This window comes from Salmo salar, chromosome ssa10 (genome assembly GCF_905237065.1).
Source record: "Salmo salar chromosome ssa10, Ssal_v3.1, whole genome shotgun sequence".
Taxonomy (NCBI): domain Eukaryota; kingdom Metazoa; phylum Chordata; class Actinopteri; order Salmoniformes; family Salmonidae; genus Salmo; species Salmo salar.
In genome coordinates this window covers 116,619,315-116,640,837 of record NC_059451.1, presented here as the reverse complement: position 1 = coordinate 116,640,837, position 21,523 = coordinate 116,619,315, and the positions used below count along the sequence as shown (strand labels likewise).

Genomic DNA, 21,523 nt, shown 5'->3' with positions numbered 1-21,523 from the left:
ATCCCTATGATAGGCCTAGGATAGGGCATTTGAAATATAGTAGTATAATAAGTCGAAGCATCTTTGTATTTTATTGAAAATTATGACAAAATGTATACAAATTAACAGCACCAGGGGTGTCAAACAATCACATAAAGGAAAGCTAGAAAGTCAGGGAGCATAATAAATTCCCAAAACGATGGATAGGGGACAATATTTTGCAAATCTTGACAGCGAGGAAATATAACCAATTTTCAGTGCAGCTGTCTAGACCTCGATGAAGACCAAATGCAGCCCATTGGATAAAATGAGTTTGACACCCCTGAACTAAACATTGAAAAGTTATGTTGATGGTTGAACAAGATAATAACATTATAATAATGTATATTTCTTTATTCCTCCATCCACAGGAGGTTGGGTTGAGGCCAGGATTGGGGTGGTTGGACCTTGTTTGGGTCCACAGAGTCTGTGGTCAGAGTGGTGCAAACGGGATGTGGGGAGGCCAGTGACAGGCGCGCTGCCAGGAGCCCCATCCTAACACAGCTGTGAGTGTCTCTGCTCTGGAACATACCAGCCAATATCCCACCTGCAAGACTGAGGAGAGGGAAGAGAGGGGTGTGTGGGAAACCAACATTTCACCTATGGAGATAAAAAAAATAAAAATTTACGGTTTATTCCCGTCCCTAGATAGCTACCGACCTATCTCCGGCTCCTGAGACATTCACTATTTCGGCTGCAGTCTGAGCCAGAGCAGAGTAGTGGACGGCACATAGCCGACCCTTCTGGAAAACAAAAAAAACATCCTCACCATAATGTTCGGAGATATAAAGTTGTCAAGATGCTCACGTTTAGTTTAGAAGTGAAACAGAATGTGAGCTCACACACACATACATATATACACACATAGTATCATCTTACCCTTGTTCCTCTCCTTGGCTGCAGGTCTACAGACCCAGCGTTATGTTCTCCACACAGCAGCACTCCCATGGCCCCCAGGGTCACCACCACACACTGCAGGTGGTCCAGCAGGGGGCGTGCGAGAGCCATGGCACAGCTCAACACTTCCTCCACAGAGCTAGGCAGCACTGACAACACAAGACAAGATCTCATCCTCATTAATCAGACAGGAGTTTGTGCATGATGATGAGCTGTCAAACAAAGACTTCATAGTGTGTGCATTACTTATTATATCTAGCCCGGACTCAGATCTGTTTGTGATGTCTTGCGAAGTGTCAACACCTATGGTCACTGTTACGCCAAGCATAGGAGTTGGCTCCACAGCACAAACATAGCTTCGTCCAGGCTAATTCCATATTATATACAGTAGGCTCCAGAAATTATCTCAGTGCAGGACTGACTATTGTACCTGCAGGTGTCGGGAGGCCCAATGCCTTGTTCATGGTACACAGCTCAGCCAGGTTGGGGGAGGTGTAGCCCAGGGCTTTCCAGCTGTCTGACAGGAAAGGCTTGCAGGCCTTGTCACTATCAGTTGGCTCATACCACACTGCAACACAAGTTTATCACATCAGGGTCTGTATTCATATAGTGTCTCAGAGTGGGAGTGCTGATATAGGATCATTTTGCCTTCTTAGATCATAATGAAAAAGATGACATGGGGAGGGAGGACCTGATCCTAGATCAGCACTCCCACACAGATTCTTTGTGAATATGGGCCCTGATCACAAAGCGATGCACTGATGGTAAGAAAATGGTGATCGATCACTATTGATGACTGTCAAAGCGTTCAGCTCTACATGCTAACCTGGCACTGCATGCTTCTTGGCGACAGAGCAAACATAGTTGATGGTGGAGACGGGTATATTGCCGTCCAGACACATGAGCGAGGCTGTTGAGAGCTTCTCCTCAAACTGGGACACCTGTATGTAGAGATGGGCAAAGTTAGATAGGTGTACTTTTATGTGTAGTAAATATGATTATTTTTACAGTTCAAATGTAGATGAAGTACCTGCTTCAGAAATATTTATTTTTATTTAACCTTTATTTAACTAGGCAAGTCAGTTAAATTTGGATATCATAAGGTGAATGCACCAATTTGTAAGTCGCTCTGGATAAGAGCGTCTGCTAAATGACGTAAATGTAAATGTAAATGTACAATGATGGCCTACCCCGGCCAAACTCGGATAACACTGGGCCAATTGTGCGCCGCCTTATGGGACTCCCAATCACAGCCGGTTGTGATACAGCCCGAAATCGAACCAGGGTCTGTAGTGACGCCTCTAGCACTAAGATGCAGTGCCTTAGACCGCTACGTCACTTGGGAGCCCCAGAAATACTCACATACTGCTCTGTGATTTGCTGGTGAATGTCCATGTCGCCTAATCCCAGACTCAGATCCCCGCTCTTGGTGATCACGGCACAATAAGTAGCAGTCCGCTGCTCCTTAAGTACAGAAACACCACTGGTATTCTAAAGGAAAATCAAAAGAGGAAAGAATGTCATGCCAGAATACTATGGGAGAGAGATTAATTCTGCTTTGCATATGGTCATAACAATCAGTTGTTACCACTCATTAAGGGCCTGGTTTAGAGTTGAGATAAGTAACTCGCACAACTCTGATTTTAATGGAAACGTGCTGATCTCAACTCAGAACACCTCTCGAAATCTTCTCCCCATATGTACCATGTGCCGACAGTAGTTCAGCACAGCATCACTGTGAGAGTCAGTTCCAATAGCTGAGATGAAGAGAGGTCTTTGACCCATTCTGCTCAGAGAGTCTGGTGGGTAAAATATCACACAAGAAGTCAACATTAAACTGTTTCACTCAATGCAAAAGTTTCATTAACCTTTTTTCCACATATAGGAGCTATGTAGACATAATTGCACATTATAAACTGGGTGGTTTGAGCCCTGAATGCTGAAATCAAATCAAACTTCACTTGTCACATGCGTCAAATACAACAAGTGTAGACCTTACAGGGGAAATGCTTACTTACAAGCCCTTAACCAACAGTGCAGTTCAAGAAAGAGTTAAGAAAATATTTACCAAGTAGACTAAAGTAAAAAATAATAAAAAGTAACACAGTAAAATAACAATAACGAGGCTATATACAGGTACCGGGGGTACTCGATACCGGGGCTACCGGTACCGAGTCAATGTGCGGGGGTACAGGTTAGTCGCGGTAATTAGTACATGTAGTGAGTAGCAGCAGTGAACTAAACTAATGGAGGGGGGGGGGGGTCAATGTAAATTGTCCGGTGGCCATTGGATTAATTGTTCAGCAGTCTTATGGCTTGGGGGTAAAAGCTGTCAGGGAGCCTTTTGGTCCTAGACTTGGCGCTCCGGTACCGCTTGCCGTGTGGTAGCAGAGAAAACAGTCTATGACTTGGGTGACTGGAGCCTCTAACAATTTTTTGGACTTTCCTCTGACACCACATAGTATACAGGTCCTGGATGGCAGGAATCTCGGCCCCAGTGATGTACTGGGCCGTTCGCAGTACCCTCTGTAGCGCCTTATGGTCAGATGCCGAGCAGTTGCTATGCCAGGTGGTGACGCAACCGGTCAGGATGTTCTCAATGGTGCAGCTGTATAACTTTGAGGATCTGGGGACCCATGGCAAATTTTTTCAGTCTCCTGAGGTGGAAAAGGTTTTGTCGTGCCCTCTTCACGACTGTCTTGGTGTGTTTGGACCGTGATAGTTCATTGGTGATGTGGACACAAAGGAACTTGAAACTCTCGACCCACTCCACGACAGCCCCGTTGATGTTAATGGGGGCCTGTTCAGCCCGCCTTTTCCTGTAGTCCACGATCAGCTCCTTTGTCTTGCTTACATTGAGGGAGAGGTTGTTGTCCTGGCACCACACTGCCAGGTCTCTGATCTCCTCCCTATAGGCTGTCTCATCGTTGTCGGTGATCAGGCCTACCACTGTTGTGTCGTCAGCAAGCTTAATGATGGTGTTGGAGTCGTGTTTGGCCATGTAGTCGTGGGTGAACGGGGAGTACAGGAGGGGACTAAGCACACACCTCTGAGGGGCCCCAGTGCTGAGGATCAGCGTGGCAGACGTGTTGTTGCCTACCCTTACCACCTGGGGGCGGCCCGTCAGGAAGTCCAGTATCCAGTTGCAGAGCGAGGTGTTTAGTCCCAGGGTCATTAGCTTAGTGATGAGTTTCGTGGGCACTATGGTGTTGTATGCCGAGCTGTAGTCAATGAACAGCATTCTATGACAAAACATTTATTTGTACTGCTCTAATTATGTTGATAACAAGTTTATAATAGCAATAAGGCACCTTGGGGGTTTGTGATATATGGCCAATATACCACGGCTAAGGGCTGTATCCAGGCACTCCGTGCTGCATGGTGCATAAGAACAGCCCTTAGCCGTGGTATATTAGGCATATACCACAAACCCCCGAGGTGCCTTATTGCTTTAAATAACTAACCAGCAAGGTTCTTTCCTACTCCACCAAATGACTGGCAGACACTTCCACGATTCGTCTGTCCAAACTGTTGAGCAATCAAACAAACCCATGTGTCATTGACATCATTTGAACATTCCAGACATGCAGTAGTAGATGCTTGACATTAGCAGAGTTTGTGTGAACGCACCACTAGCTTATCTGTTTTCCCCTTGGCAATAAAATCCACATTCACACCACCTATGACAACCTGTGATGAAAGAGCCACAGTGTTATTGTACAGTAAGCATGTTACACACTGTTCATCCAGCTAAAACTTGAGTAAGAAAAATGATGTACTCTACAAGACAAGAGTGATTGGTTCATGTGTATTGATGATGAACATATGACCAGTACTCACAATGTTTGGCTGAGAGTCCAAATCTTTCTCTCTCTCCTTTGCGTGAGGAGCAGAAGGTGTCCAAGTCTTCTTCTGCATTCGTTTAGACAGTGCACAGGCTATCTGACTGCCTACCCTGGCATTATTATGAATGAGAGCGATATCTTTGGGAATATCAGATTAAGGGACCTTAATGTAATGATGATACAATACATTATAATTATGATGTCAGATTTTTTTTTACATTTTCTTACACTAAGAATGACTCTGATATGATCCCTCTCTCTCTCTCTTCAGCGTGGTTTTCTCACATCACAATATTGATCAGAGAAGGATACTAGCCTGGAGGGACTTTCCTCGGGTCAGTTCGTTGACCTTTTGAAGGATGAAGGGCGTCAAATCTCTTCCTCTGATACCTTTAACACTACAGGGGAAATACGTACGAAGGCAACAGAGAGTTAATCGTGTGGCTGAGGTGAAATGCTGATACTTTTCTTCTCATATCAAGGTACCAAACAGAAACTCTGATAAGCAAACTTCCTGTGTTGTCAGTCACGCAAGCGGCTATCTAGAGATCAGGAAATAACACCAGCACAGACAGACCATGAGCAGTGCTCAATAAATAGGGCTTTATAGCAATACCTAAGTAGGCTAAAAAACATGAGCTGGCGCACACCCAGAAAAATGTGTTTATGTGGAGGTGCTGACTAACGGCGAATAAACTATAAACTATGAAAATAAAGAAAGTCGCACACTCCATATATAAACACCCAGCAATTTAATGGGTATTTACCAATGTTTCTGCATCACTGTGCCTACCTAAGTAGGCAACATACATATCCAAAAACATGTATTTGGGATTATAAACTGGGTTTGTCAATCCCTGAATGGTGATTGGCTGACAGCCGTAGTATATCAGGCCATATACCACGGGTATGACAAAACATTTATTTTTACTGCTCTAGTTACGTTGGTAACCAGTTTATAATAGCAACAAGGCACCTAGGGGGTTTGTGATATATTGCCAATATACCACGGCTAAGGGCTGTATCCAGGCACTCTGAGTTGCGTAATGCATAAGAACAGTCCTTAGCCGTGGTATATCGGCCATATACCACACCTCCTCGGGCCTTATTGCTTAATTCAACAACAGTCAAGCCAGGTGGAGAGATCATATTATGTTATAATGCAGTGTTTCCTTACTTGGCCTCTGCCAGTGCAGCCTGTATAGCGTTCTCAATCTGTTGTCCAGCTGCTGCATGCTCCTTAGGGATGGGCACAGCCAGCAGCAGGCCACTCTGTAGACCCAGGGACAGGTTACCCGCTGTAGGCCAGGGGAAAGAGACAGGTATAGTACATTATGATGCAGTCACAATACATTGTAAGATTTGTCATAAGCATGTATGACCCTTTATAATATCTTATAATCATGTCTAGATTATCAGCTCAGAATGACCCTGAAATAACAGCAATTTCGAGTCAGTTGAAAATGTTGCTACTCAGACATAAAATATTTAGCTGCGTCACCAATGAGATCTGCAGCCTCCTCAGCATTGTTGACGTGGTAAGGGGAGGTAAACCCACTTTCTGGAGAGAAGAAAGCGGGGAAATTCATGGAGCTCCCAAATGTGGCGACACACACACCCTGTGTCTCCTGAAGAAAGCACACAATTGTTAATAATTACTTGCGATGCAATGGAATCTCTTGCAATGGAATCTCTTGCAATGGAATCTCTGCATTTGACCATGTATAAAACCATCTAGCAATAACCACTAACCAAGTACTCCAGGGTGCGGCCAATGTCGAGGATGGACTTCACTCCAGCTGAGACCACAGCAATGGGAGTCCTGCCTAGCTCTGTCAGATCTGCACTGATATCCATACCTGAGAAGATGGTCAGTTAACAATTTCAATACATTTTGTTGTTTTCAATTTCTGTATCCTAAACATGAAGTCTCCCTGCTGTGTATTATGATGTTATTTCACTGAGGCTACAGTAGGTTCCAACCAATAACATTTCACTGAGGCTACAGTAGGTTCCAACCAATAACATTTCACTGAGGCTACAGTAGGTTCCAACCAATAACATTTCACTGAGGCTACAATACCTTCAAACCAATAACATTTCACTGAGGCTACAGTAGGTTCCAACCAATAACATTTCACTGAGGCTACAATACCTTCAAACCAATAACATTTCACTGAGGCTACAGTAGCTTCAAACCAATAACATTTCACTGAGGCTACAGTAGCTTCAAACCAATAACATTTCACTGAGGCTACAGTAGCTTACAACCAATTACATTTCACTGAGGCGACAGTAGCTTACAACCTATTAAATTTCACTTTGGTATATTGCACTTACTATTCTCTCCATCTCGGTGCACTCCTCCAACACCCCCAGTGACAAAGACATGGATACCGGCTCTGTGTGCTGCTATCATGGTGCCTGAAACCGTAGTGCCACCACAGAGACCCTGGAGAACACACACACACCGGTAAGCAAGGTATTCAATCTGAATAAGACTGAATGGAGTGGCTTTTCAGTTGTTTGTCCAAACGTTGACAGGTGCTCACCTTGCTGATGGCGTAGGGCAGGTCTCGGCGGGACACTTTCAGCGACGTCTTACTCCGTGCTAGGTAGTCCAGTTCTTCTGAAGACAACCCCACATGAACCCTCCCCTGGAGCAGCCCAACAGTGGCAGGAATGGCTCCCTCTGTCCTTACTATGGCTTCTACCGCTTTGGCTGTGCTGAATGAGGAAAAACAGTGACTGTTGAAGCAGTAAATTCTAATACTGAATTAAGGGCGGCAGGTAATCTAGTGGTTAAGAGCGTTTGGCCAGTAACCGGAAAGGTTGCTGGTTCGATTCCCTGAGCCAACTAAGTGAAACATCTGGCGATGTGCCCTTGAGCAAGGCACTAATTGACTAAAGTCTCTCTGGATAAGAGCGTCTGCTAAATGAGGTACATGTAAGGTTGCTAGAATAAATAAGCTTGATAGCATGGATTATATTTTATATCAGGAACTTTCTGTCTAACAAAGTCCTTCCCATTTTGACATGTTTGCAGCACATACCTCAGGTTGTGTGGGTATGGCATGCCATGGGTGATGATGGTGCTCTCTAGCGCCACCACTGGTCTGTTTTCTGCCAATGCCTGGGATACTGCCGGGTGGACAAGGAAGAGACCATCTGGGGGGAGATAATTTTTTTGAAATCTAAAGAATAGAAATATTTGAGTCCGACTTCAATACTACAATAAGAGTAAGTTCAAAGTCAGTCACTTTACCGTTTTTGCATAATCTACTGTGAAATGTTGAGATGCCACGTTTTAGGAGTTGTGCAGATACTTCCTTCAGCAACCTCAACTCAGAATATCTAAGGGAAACACTGACAGCAGAATAAACAAATCAGAATTCAAGAATAACATTTTAAGAATAACATTTTAAAACAACAAAAATATACGAAACTTTTGTCAAAATTGCATATCCAAGTTACAGAACAAAACGTAATCACAGGGAGTTACCTTAATTTCATGATGGAAAACAAAACTCTCAGCCTTGGATTCCTGGGCATCAAAAGCAGCAGTGAGTAGCCAACCACGTCACTGCAAGGCACACATACAATTCACCCATTAAGTAGATTTCCATGCTCTAGTTAGTCGGGATAAAGTAAAACCCCCCTATTGGGGCACACAGCGGTAAATCTACACCCGAAATATCAGTGCTGCCTGCAACATTGTGAAATAAGTGGAGTGTTTTGTATTCTTATCCTGCTACATTCAAGAACTGATTCAAAGTCCCTTTCCAATAAAGGTATACTTATTCATATTAAGTCATAATGGTAGAGAAAAACACAGTCAATTGTAACTTAATAGAACTACTACTTTAAAAAAAGAATTGAGGAAAGGGCTCTGTCAAAGTTAGGGTCACATTATGTATAAAGTTCACACACAAAAAAAGCCTTATTACACATTATAAACTGAGTGGTTCAATCCCTGAATGCTGATTGGCTGACAGCCGTGGTATATCAGGCCCTATACCACCATATGACAAAACATTTATTTGTACTGCTCTAATTACGTTGGTAACCAGTTTATTAATAGCAATAAGGCACCTCAGGGGTTTGTGGTATATGGCCAATATACCACGGCTAAGGGCTGTATCCAGGCACTCCACCGTGCAAAAGAACAGCCCTTAGCCGTGGTATATTGGCCATATACCACACCTCTTCGGGCCTTACCCAGCAAACATGACTGAGCGGGGGCCCTCGCGGTCGATAACATTATGGACCACCACTGAGCGGTTGGGATTGATTGGACTCGCACTCTTTCAAGACGTACGCGAGCCCGCATTTAAATGTGAACGGTTTTTGAAGGAACGGTCGACTTCACAAACGGACAGCTAAGCAATCGGCTCAGCCATAACATTTGTTAACCGTTTTGTTAACTTAGTAAAACGGGTAAGATACCTAGGCTAAATGGTTTGAATATTTTACGATGGTAACATTGCTTGTCTGGCCAACAACACTAATTTAGCAGGAACTAGAATAGCTAACGTTAACTAGCTAGGCTAACGTTAGCGCTATGATTAAGTTATTTAATGTTAACTGTGTGACAGACTTAGTTTTGTAAAACGATCAGCGAATTCGCTGTTTCAACGCAAAGCTACGTATTTTAAAGCTTAACCACCACCATAGGTCAACTTTGGGTAAGTGACTAATTTTAGCTTATTAAGTTAGCATAAAAATATTTCAAAGCAAAGCCTAAATTGACCAAGATCACTTGGTTAATAAGATTCATGTAAGTAATTAGCTAAGTAACATCTATGAAAGGGGACATAACTAACTTGAGATAAATGTACACATGTAGTGCAAGGAGTAAGCTTATACATCTATGTACTAGGTTGCTATCTTAAGGTTACTGGTTTTGGGCTAACGTTACCACAGCTAACGTTAGCATCTAGATGTGTGCACTTCTAACGTGACTGGCTAAGCAAGTTAGTTGCCAAGGGTCCCTGGTTTGAGCCCAGGTTGGGGCGAAGAGAGGGACGGAACCTACACAGTTACACCACCATACCTTTCTGTGGTGATATTCAATAGTTAGCTAGCTAATTTGGATACAGTAAAATTGTCCATTTAATGTGTAACTGTCAAACTTTTGCAAGGCAAGTAACATTAATCTATCAAATGATGTGTCCATAATTTAGCTGTACCATATCCCGTATATTTAACCCACATTTTTTTCACTTAAACCACAGTGTTTCATGTCTTCTTTTTTCAGATTTGCTGAAACCTACACTGAACAAAAGCCTCAGAGTTAAGGTCAGTCGTCCTCAATTTAGTCAGTTTGTCTGAAGCATATTTGACTTGCAGTAGTAGTGGCTGTCCAAAGGCAGTTATGTCTGGCAGAAGTTATTGGACGAAACGAAGGCGCACATTTAGAATACTCCAATCGTTTGCCAATTCATCATCTTCACTATAGGATGTTAATGATTCTCAAGAAGACGTTCATCCAGAATTGAAACTCCACGAGGAGCCTAATGATGATGTGTATCTGGACTGCTTAAGTTATTTTGATAAATCTTGTTGGTGACGATAGTGATGAGACAAGTGACAGCTTTGATGAGGAAGATAATAATTCTGCAAAGTTATGCAAGGTGTTATGTGAGTGGGCATTGAGAAATGATACACCACAGAACACCTTCTCAGATCTTCTTGGTGTGCTGAAGGAATTCCATCTAAATCTACGAAAGAAAGCTCGTACTGTCCTACAAACAGATAGAATAGAATCCAACGTTCAAAACATTAAGGGTGGCGATATTTACATTTTGGCATTGTGTCTTAAGACAATATCCAGCAGCCACTTCAACACTGCCAACAACACCATTGGCCTCCAAGTGAATGTTGATGGTTTGCCCTTATACAAGAGCTCTTCTTTGCAGTTGTGGACAATTTTAGGCAAAGTCTCTTAAGGAGCCCTTTGTGATTGGTGTTTTCTGGCAAGAGTAAACCACATCATTTGGGGAAATATTTGTCTGACTTTGTGGAGGAGGTAGGGAGACTACAGGAGGGTTTTGATGTGGCAGGGAAATCATTCCTTTACATATTGGTTGTTTCATTTGTGATGCTCCATCAAGATCATTCCATAACCTCTTAAAGATCCGCCCCTTTTTTCAATTTTCGCCTAAAATGACATACCCAAATCATCTAACTGCCTGTAGCAAGGATATGCATATTCTTGGTACCATTTGAAAGGAAACACTTTGACGTTTGTGGAAATGTGAAAGGAATGTAGGACAATAACACAATAGATATGGTAAAAACAAAAACTACAGTTATTTTGTATTTTTTTTGTACCATCTTTGAAATACAAGAGAGAGGCCATAATGTATTATTCCAGCCCAGATGCAATATAGATTGGCCACTAGATGGCAGCAGTGTATGTGCAAAGTTTGACTGATCCAATGAAACATTGCATTTCTGTTCAAAATGTTGTATCAAGACTGCCCAAATGTGCCTAATTTGTTTATTAATAACTTCATGTTCAAAATTGTGCACTCTACTCAAACAATAGCATGGTGTTCTTTCACTGTAATAGCTACTGTAAATTAGACAATATCAGACATGTCTATGTTCTGGGAAACTTTCTTGTTACATACATCGTGCTAATCGCATTAGCCAACGTTAGATCAACCGTCTGGTGGAAGGGACACCGATCCCGAAGAAGTCAATAACATTAAGGGCCATAATGGGTACAGTGTGAGCGCTGCACTCAGGAAGGGGTCTATGTCAAGAATCATGACGTTCCCAGATAGAACCGCTACACTCCGCACAGATCAGTTTGAGATGGGAAGATGAAAATCACAATGAAGGACCATCTCCTGTTACCCTGTTGAACATAGGCATGGTCACAATGTTCATTCTTGACTACATGCACCTTGTTTGTCTTAAGAGTAACTCGGAAGTTTGTATTTTTGGATGAAAGGGGATTTTTCTTGTAGCTTGGGATCTCGGGCAGTGAGCGCCACCTCTGAGAGGTTGGTGTCAAATCAGACAGCGCATTCCAATGGAGTTTCAGAGACCCAAGAGGACTGAAAGAAATAGACAGATGGAAAGGAACCCAATTCCGCCAATTCTTATTATACACAGGCCCTGTCGTGTTGCAAGACATCCTTTCCTTCTCCCACTACAGCAACTTCCCTGCCTTGTGCTGTTACTACTGTGGCTATGCAGATGACCTCAAACACTTCCTCAGTGAGTTTGAGAATTTGTATGGCATTGAAGAGTTGGTCTACAATGTCCATAATCTGACTCTTTGCAGAGGATGTGAGGAGGTTTGGGTCCTTAGTGTCGTCTTTTCCTTTTGAAAACGAACTATGAGAAAGTTGAAGAAAGTCTGCCGGAAACCACAATTTGTTCTCAAACAAATGAATCACCAAATTACTCGAGAGGACGCTCCCATCCATAAAGACAAAGAGAACCCAGGACAAGAAACATTCTCTGAAAAGAACACACTATATAGAGGCCCAACCATTCCCTCACTCCCTCACTGCACCCAGTTTCTAAAGGATATATTTGAACACTTCAGCATTGCCACAACCACTGGGGACAACTGTGTTTTGGTTAACGGAGACATAGGACTGGTACAGAACATCCTACGAGATGATCGCACAGGGGAGGAGTACATTATTTTCAGGAAGTTCTTGACATTATTGTCACTCTTCTCCAGTCCCCTGGATTCAAAAGACATTGGCATCTATAAAGCACGCCATGTTCAATTAAGAGACCAAGTTCACCACCTATTGGACATTTTGATCCCAATGGGCACATATTGGGCAGCCACGCCCTTGCTGCATAGTCAAGGTTTAGCGTTTTTTGTTTTACCTATTTACTGAATTTTAAATTGTCCTACAGAGAGCTATATTATTTACTAATGGCACAGTATCACATTGTGGAGTTTCTGTATCATTCAGTTGGGATTGTTAGTAGTACATGGATACAGGAGGACTCATCCATAATGTTATGGCCCCCTTATACCGATCCGAACAAATGCAAGAGAGCTTTAGTGACTCATGAAGTACGTGGTGAAACATGGATTTCATATGAGAAGACAACTTTAAGCACAGCTGGTTTTTCTGAATTATTTCTGCATGTAGGGTCACCCACAAATACAATAGGAACATGCAAATAGCACTAGATTGGACCCATATGGTGTGCTGAAAGAATAACGTCTTGAACAGCATAATGTCATATTAAGGGGTGAATATATATTTTTTGTACAGTACGTGCGAACAGCTGCCAAATTAAATTAATTTGTCTTCTTACAGTTGATAGCTAGAGAAGCGGAGACAAATGGTTTTACTAAGCGACCCAGAAAAACTTGAATGTAGTCAATGGTCGAGACAGTAAGATCTATTTGTTTCCATACCCTCTGATTTATTAGGACAATACAGTAAATCTTGAATAATTATATACACCTCATGAAAATTGTGTGATGTGATACACGTCAACTGTGTGTGTCCTGCATGTGGTATGACATTTACAAGTTCTGGGCAATTTTTGGCTTGCAAGTGCTATGAAATAAATAGCAGTTATAATTACAAAGTTATGTGAAGCATCTTTACATTAATATTTTTGTGGTCTTGGTATGTATGTGAAATCATTTTCTATTTTCACCAGACCAAACAAGCGATACATTGATTTGGAGCCAGCCCCTCCGAAAAGGCAACAGACTTTTCCAAGTGCAAGAGACCTGTGTCCAGTAGTCTGTGCTTCCAGTCCCACCACTACCAATAAGTTTGCCAATACCTTCACCTCCCAGTAACTCTCCATCTACCAGCAACCCTATGAACCCTGTCAGCAACTCACTTCCTTTGAGTCACCCCCAATCTGCAAGACACTCTCTGACTCCAAGCCATCCTTTAGCGCCTGCTAGCCACTCTCTGTCTGCAGGTATGTCTTGAAAAATTCTTTGCTAAGCCGAAATGATAAAAAACGCAATTGGGCTTTCAGTCTCGCTGAGTACATGTGGCCAAAGTTTGTGATTAGATGCTTTCTTGTCAGGTATTGATAGGTACTTGGTCAATGCGCTTGAAGAAATTAAGGACAGACTGACAAAACTTGAGAGAATGGTGTCAGGTCTCTCTCAATCAAGTACAGCAGAGGTCACTTTATGACAACATCAGCTTACCCTTACAAAACTATGATGAACTTGATTGCCTGGAACAAAAAATTGAGGACCACCAAAGTCTAGAAGACTTGGTAAACTCACTCGGGTGTAAGAGAGCAAGGGGAGCACAAGACAATCTGAGATGTTGCTACACAGGAGAAAGAGTAGGGGCGGAAAGGTGGAGAGAACGAACACTGGAACTACTTTGTCTCAGAGGCTGTCTGTGTACAGGTACGTAACAGCCGTGTATCAGCCTAGTCCTTGAGGTTCACGTCTAAACGTTTGGTTGCTGGACCCAAGCTCAAGGTCAAAAAATGGGGATTGTGTTTACATTTTATCTCCACAGTCAACCTCAGCTTTTTTTGATGTGAACACAGCCTGAGAAACTAAACTGTCTGTCAGCTCTCACAGCTGCTGGACAGAGTATACATGAGAATCAATACATTCTGTATACTCTGTCCAGCAGCTGATGTATTTGTAATTGTCTGTGGTGTGTGTCTGTATATTTAAACCATTAGATGTTCATGATATGTCAATGTTGTGCATGTTGAAGTTGTAAACTCACTTTGAAAGCATACTTTCTTAATTAATATTGTACTTTTAAGCTAAAGACTCCATTCAAGTCTTATACGCAGAATGTTATGCTTATTTCTCTGAAAAAAATATTCTATATTCATTTTATTATATTAGCCAATTGTTAAATCTTTCCCTTTTAATTGTATTTACTTGATATTAACCAAAGACTCCATTCAGATGCTGAGGTACGTACCTGTTATTTAATATTGACAAAATCTATTGAATTTGAACATGTGGTATTTCATTTGTTTATTACATTTTTGGGAGTCTTTTTTTAATTTTATACCTCCAGAATTAACAGGTTTACTGCAGCTGTTTGGGTTGAATGCAGGTAATATTTGGGAATATATCAATAGGCCATCAAACTTTTATTTGGACCATAATTGGCCCAACAACATAAGGGCTTCTTGTGGGCTGGTACTGGGCTGCCCACACGTACTTGGGGCTGAATAAGGGCTGCCAGCAATTAGGGGCCAACTATTTGCCCATGAGCAAAAACCCACGGGCCCAGTGCATGTAGCCCAAAGTGGACCCCTACGGTGCCAACCTGGGTGTGTTTGCTTAATTATACAAGGGGTGGGGGTCTAATCCTGAATGCTGATAGGTTAAAACTGCATTCCAGACGGTGTCTATTCCACAAGTTACCACTTAAATAATAAAGGCTGAATCGTCACAGTTTGCGTTTTATGCTAGACCAGCAGTGATAATGCCCGAGAAGCCGGTGTTTGGAGGATCTATTGGCACGGTTGTTGTTCGTCTCAGAACGGCAAATAAATCCTCCTAACACCGGCTTCGAGGTCTTTTTAACGGGTTACCAACATGTTAAAGTGATTGACATATTTTCATTAACGTTATTGATGAATTTATTCATACTATTTCATCCTTCCACAAGATATAGTTCCGACAAATAGGGTTGCTCCCCAACCTGGCTGGTCGTTCGTTCTATCGGTTCGGTTACCAGAGACGCGCCTCAGTCATTCAGTCTTTCTGCTCTGGGTCTTTGGACTCGACCCAAGTCGTTCGTTCTATCGGTTCGGTTACCAGAGACGCGACCCAGTCATTCAGTCTTTCTGCTCTGGGTCTTTGGACGCGACCCAAGTCGTTCGTTCTAAATGGTCCATTTCCATACTGGCTGGTAACGTTCTTATCCCTTGCTTGCTAGTCAACTACAGCTAATTTACAGTCATGTCAAACAGTGCAGCCAAAATAACAACGAAGTAGCAGTATTTGCATTTGTTCAAGCGGTTTTCTAGTGACATTTATTTGGATACATCCATAACAATGAGCTAGTGATGCGAGATTTCACCTGGCTTAGAAAATGTGCTCTCTCTTCAGGACACTTGTTCAATATCTAGCCAACAACACAGCTAACTCGTGAATAGAGCTAATGATAACCAGAGCAAATGCGCTAAAGCTAGTTAAAAACTTCCTTCAAACTGCACGCAGAGACATACAAATGGTATACACGAGTTAATCTGACTGGGGATGTAGATAACGGGTTTCATTGCCAAAAATCCCTAGATATGCCGTTATGATTTAAAGCATCCTCATTAATTAATATCACTAACATATTGTATACATGGCACTAGGCATTCAATTTCCCATAATTCATATCAGCTCATTACCAACAATACTGCTCTTAATGCTTACCTTCTCAAGTGTGTGAGAAACTCAGGAATGAGAGACCTTTTCCCCAGAAAAGTGAGTGAACTTTGACTCTGTCATGCTTTTTGTTGACACAGTTTGCTTTACTTTACCATTAGAACTCTGGCCTGTATCTATTCACCCAGTTTGCTTTCCTTTACCATTAGAACTCTGGCCTGTATCTATTCACCCAGTTTGCTTTCCTTTACCATTAGAACTCTGGCCTGTATCTATTCACCCAGTTTGCTTTCCTTTACCATTAGAACTCTGGCCTGTATCTATTCACCCAGTTTGCTTTCCTTTACCATTAGAACTCTGGCCTGTATCTATTCACCCAGTTTGCTTTCCTTTACCATTAGAACTCTGGCCTGTATCTATTCACCCAGTTTGCTTTCCTTTACCATTAGAACTCTGGCCTGTATCTATTCACCCAGTTTGCTTTCCTTTACCATTAGAACTCTGGCCTGTATCTATTCACCCAGTTTGCTTTCCTTTACCATTAGAACTCTGGCCTGTATCTATTCACCCAGTTTGCTTTCCTTTACCATTAGAACTCTGGCCTGTATCTATTCACCCAGTTTGCTTTCCTTTACCATTAGAACTCTGGCCTGTATCTATTCACCCAGTTTGCTTTCCTTTACCATTAGAACTCTGGCCTGTATCTGTTCACCCAGTTTGCTTTCCTTTACCATTAGAACTCTGGCCTGTATCTGTTCACCCAGTTTGCTTTCCTTTACCATTAGAACTCTGGCCTGTATCTGTTCACCCAGTTTGCTTTCCTTTACCATTAGAACTCTGGACTGTATCTATTCACCCAGTTTGACTGAGTTTATGCAATTGGAAATTAACATGATATGAATAAGAAAACTATATCTAAAAATATATCAATCATTATCAATGCACACACAATTTGCTAAGATCAGAGCTACTCTTGTATCAAAAAGTTAAATTTATAATGAAACACATGAGTAATTAAATAAAATATGTTTGATTCCATGCAAGCTTATTCTCCCTGCCTATTTCACTAGACCTACACAAAACATTTTACAGCAACAGGTTTCTGTGCCAATATACCATACAATCAATAAACAAAACATACTGACTTCGGGCACTTCAAAATCATGGGTTGTGTTTTCAACACCACAATAAATAGACTATGTCAATCTTGACAAACAGAATATCAGTGGTGTAAAGTACTTAAGTAAAATACTTTAAAGTACTACTTAAGTAGTTTTTTGGAGTATCTGTACTTTACTATTTATATTTTTGGCAACTTTTACTTTTAACTTCTACATTCTGAAATAAAATAATGTACTTATTACTCCATACATTTTCCGTGACTCCCAAAAGTACTGGTTACATTTTTACAGGAAAATTCAGACTTATCAAGAGAACATCCCTGGTCATTCCTACTGCATCTGATTTGGCGGACTCGCTAAACACAAATGCTTCGTCTGTAAATTATAGCTGACTGTTGGAGAGGGCCCCTGGCAATTCGTCAATAAAAATAAAATAAGAAATGGTGGCGGCTCAGCCAGGCACAGCCAGAAGAGGACTGGCCACCCCACATAGCCTGGTTCCTCTCTAGGTTTCTTCCTAGGTTCTGGCCTTTCTAGGGAGTTTTTCCTAGCCACCGTGCTTCTACACCTGCATTGCTTGCTGTTTGGGGTTTTAGGTTGGGTTTCTGTACAGCACTTTGAGATATCAGCTGATGTAAGAAGGGCTTTATAAATACATTTGATTTGATTGATTTGCCGTCTGGATTGTTTAATATAAGGAATCTTTAATGATTTTTACTTTTGATACTTAGTACATTTTAGCAATTCCATTTGCTTTTGATACTTAAGTATATTTAACCAAATACTTAGACTTTTGCTCAAGTAGGATTTTACTGGGTGACTTTCACTTTTACTTGAGTCATTTTCTGTTAAGGTATCTTTAATTTTACTCAAGTATGACAATTGAGTACTTTTTCCAGCATTGCAGAAAATACATCCCTCCCAACCTTGTAGGTCTACCCAGTATCAAAGGCTTGGATTGACAATCTCAGAATATTATTCAACTTTTGGGGTGTTTTTAAACAGTTGTCTCTTTCAATTTATCAAATGGCAGCTGCACAGTTTGGATTGATTGATTTTATTTGTCAGTAAAAGCTATATATATATATATATATATATATATATATATATATATATATTACACACACACACAGAGTACAAATATTTGTAAAAGTGAATGGGATTGCACAATTAAAGTTAGGTAATGTAAACCAGCGAAAAAACACACTACCCTCCTCTGTGCCAAATAAAAAACTACACAACCCTCCCCAAAGCAAAAATAAGGTTTGACAACCCTCCCCTATTTTGGACCACTCCCCCACCCCAGTAAATATAAAACTGTCCCTTCTACAGAGTTACCTGATCAAATCTATTTGTCATATGCATAAGATACAGTGTTGTGTACACAGTACAATGAAATGCTTACTTACTGAACACAGCAGGATAATGGTAGAGCGAGCTAAACACAGTCAGTCTCTATGAACACCTTACTGTTGTACTTGTCTTTCTTGCACAAACACTTGTGTTTTTTAACTAGCACTGATTTTGGTGATAGTTGCTTTATTGAGGAATGTTTTAAACATGCAATGACGGTGATATGTGGTTGTCTTACCTACCTTAGTTGAATGCACTGACTATGAGTCGCTCTGGTTAAGAGCATTGGATAAATGACCAAAATGTTAAATGCATATAAACTCTATTGAGTTGCAGGTGGGTTTGGGAGTAGTTACTTCGTTCTGTCCTGGACACATTCCATGTTCCCCTCACTCCACAACTGAGAGCGTTATGAGCTTCCCCCTCGACTGTTACACGTGCGCCGTCTTCACTCTCAGTCTCAAAGGTCATAGGAAGACACCGTGCAACAGGGTCCACATATGCTTGTGGTGGGGCCTGTAACGTTAGATGAGTTGCAGTATGTGACACTGACACCCCCTCATAGACCTCTCTTTGGTATGTCCCTGTTGACCCCATACAGACATTACTTGAACTCAAGATGTCTTCAAGATGATGATGTGGTGCACTGCATGGGCTTGGGTATGGATCCCTCCCAAGCGGCATCAGTGAAATTACACTGCTGTTCCTTCTTTAAGTGTGCTGACAGGGGGATCCCAACCTGCCAAGACAGAGTTACAGGACCCATCTTGCTCAGCTGGATGGGAAACATATGTGTGTGCTCCGAGAAAGGAAATTATTTGAATTCATTCGAAGTGGGACCTTTGAGTCCCTCTGTCATGTGAAGGGTTGCAGAGTACACCGTGTGATCCCTCTCTGACGGTGTCACATCATTGATGAGAGTGGAAGGTCCATCTTCTATGCACCCAGGCACACTCTGTCTGATGGTGATGGGGCTCTCAGTTGGTTGTTCTATAGCATGATGCTCCAGGGAAGGTTCCTCCACTTCCACATCTGTGTCCTTTACTAGTTCATCCTCAAACCAGTTTGGATGCTCCAGCTGATAGGCATGGAAAGCCTCCACCGCGTCCCGCAATGCTTTCCCTGAGGGACAATGAAAATACTGGTCCTGGGTGATGCCTTCAATGCGATTCACTCGCCCTGGCTCATGTTTCTCTTTATCCAAGAGCCTGAAAAAGAGCTCCTCAAAATGCTTCATAAGTTTGTACCTGTAAAGGGGAACAGGAATGAGTCATGGCAGGTATCCCTCCTTCCTTCCCTCCCTCCCTCCCTCCCTCCCTCCCTCCCTCCCTCCCTCCCTCCCTCCCTATGACAGTACCTCACTATGATGTTAAACGGAGACGGAACATCCTCCTCGGAACAAACGTCCTCAAAGTAAGCCACCATGTAGTTCTGAAACGTATCAGATCTCACAAAGCTGGGCACCAGGAGGCTGAGCGCAGGGGTGAGCATGTCCCCCATGGGGGAACGTACATCCTCTCTCAGGATCACCCGGGTTTCGGCACCATCACACATTGCTCTCCATTTGGCCCTTACCCCCCGCGAACACAGGATTAGGATCTTGTCTGAGGATTTAACAATCTGTTCCCTCTGCCAGTCCAGCCACTGGACACTGCCCACAATGCCCAGCTGGGCAGAGTCCAGCAGGTCCAGCACCACCTAAATGAGTCAATTAATTGACAAATTGAAAGTACATATAGGGCTGGTTTCCCGGACACAGATTAAGCCTACAGTATTTCATTACGCTATTTCAATGGAGATTCATGATTGAGTAGGATTTAAAATCTAGGACTAGGCTAGAACCATCCCATAGAGATGACCTAGCAACAATGCATACATTTACATTTGAGTCATTTAGCAGACGCTCTTATCCAGAGCGACTTACAGTAAGTAGTGAATGCATACATTTCATACATTTTTTTTGTTGTTTTGTTTTTGTACATACATAAAAAAAATCATAGAGGATTAAAAACACAATAATGTCAACAGACAACAGTCAAAATGTCTATTGTGGTCCTCGTTCTCACCTCTATGCCACACTTAGCCATGAGGAAAGCACAGAGCTTCAGGACGATCTCTATGTACAGAGGATGGTCCAGAGAGTAGATGATGAGGACTTTTCTCTTTCTCTCTTGTACTTGGACTCCCTCCAGTTCATCTCTAGGAGTGGTCAGGAACTGGATTCCTGGATCTAGGAAGGAGAAGAAGAAATGGAATAGAGTGATACTGCGTAAGTGCGCAGAAATATGAACGATATTTTACCAGTTGAGGCATGTAGTTTACTATTCTGTTTTTATTTAGTGAAAGGTTCATCTATTAACCAACAAACCTGTATGGAATGTTTTTTGCAGCAAATAAGTCAGGAAACCACCAGCCATGATCAGCCCCAGTAATGCTTTTATCATCAATGATCGGCTATAAGTGGGAGGCCTTTTATAGTCTGGGGGAAAAAGCAATACAATACATTTATCAGACAAAGATAAAAGTGAAAATGAATGAGATGACCTTTGGACAAAATAAGTAATTTAGATGGCAAATACATTTTACTCACAGGAGCAGTAGTTACACTTTGTCTGGTGATGTAAACAGTTGCTCTTGCATCGTATGAAAAATGGCTGAATCTTTTGAGAAAAAAAGTATGTTGGTGGTTAGGTCAGTCAGTGAAACAGAAAACAAATTGTTACTATAGGAAATGAAACTTACCACAATTAGCATTTCACATGGAGGCAGCTGCCATACATCCAGTTCAAAAGTCACATTCAATGATGTTCTATTCTCCTGAAACGTGAATTGGAGGGAAGAAATCATGACACAGTAATAAGTTCCTGTAACACAGTAATCAATTACCAATGTTTCATCATTGAGTGTTGTTGACCACAGATACCCACCCTCATGACATGCTGTGAGTGTTGAGTGTTCTGGATGGA

The 21,523-nt window shown here is 42.0% G+C and overlaps 1 protein-coding gene across 3 annotated transcripts; it reads right to left on the bottom strand.

Annotated features, from left to right (window-relative positions):
• Positions 1–52: 52 nt before the first annotated feature.
• On the bottom strand, positions 53–19,149 carry zgc:136858 (Indigoidine_A and YeiC_kinase_like domain-containing protein). Of its 3 annotated transcripts, none has more exons than XM_014125794.2 (20): positions 18,800–19,141; positions 8,263–8,343; positions 8,026–8,126; positions 7,814–7,928; positions 7,313–7,487; positions 7,101–7,212; positions 6,513–6,619; positions 6,262–6,388; positions 5,938–6,058; positions 5,073–5,158; positions 4,756–4,898; positions 4,546–4,605; positions 4,380–4,443; positions 2,620–2,714; positions 2,278–2,406; positions 1,742–1,856; positions 1,346–1,483; positions 898–1,064; positions 679–761; positions 53–573 (listed from the first exon to the last, which is right to left on the bottom strand). In XM_014125794.2, exons 1-20 carry the CDS (start codon positions 18,841–18,843, stop codon positions 372–374), a joined length of 2,265 nt encoding a protein of 754 aa, XP_013981269.2. In that variant the 5' UTR covers positions 18,844–19,141; the 3' UTR covers positions 53–371. The 3 variants fall into 3 exon arrangements, with proteins under 3 accessions (XP_013981269.2, XP_013981271.2, XP_013981272.2); XM_014125796.2 differs by lacking the exon at positions 18,800–19,141 and adding an exon at positions 16,132–16,187; XM_014125797.2 differs by lacking the exon at positions 679–761 and having other exon boundaries at positions 53–618; positions 18,800–19,149.
• Positions 19,150–21,523: the final 2,374 nt, after the last annotated feature.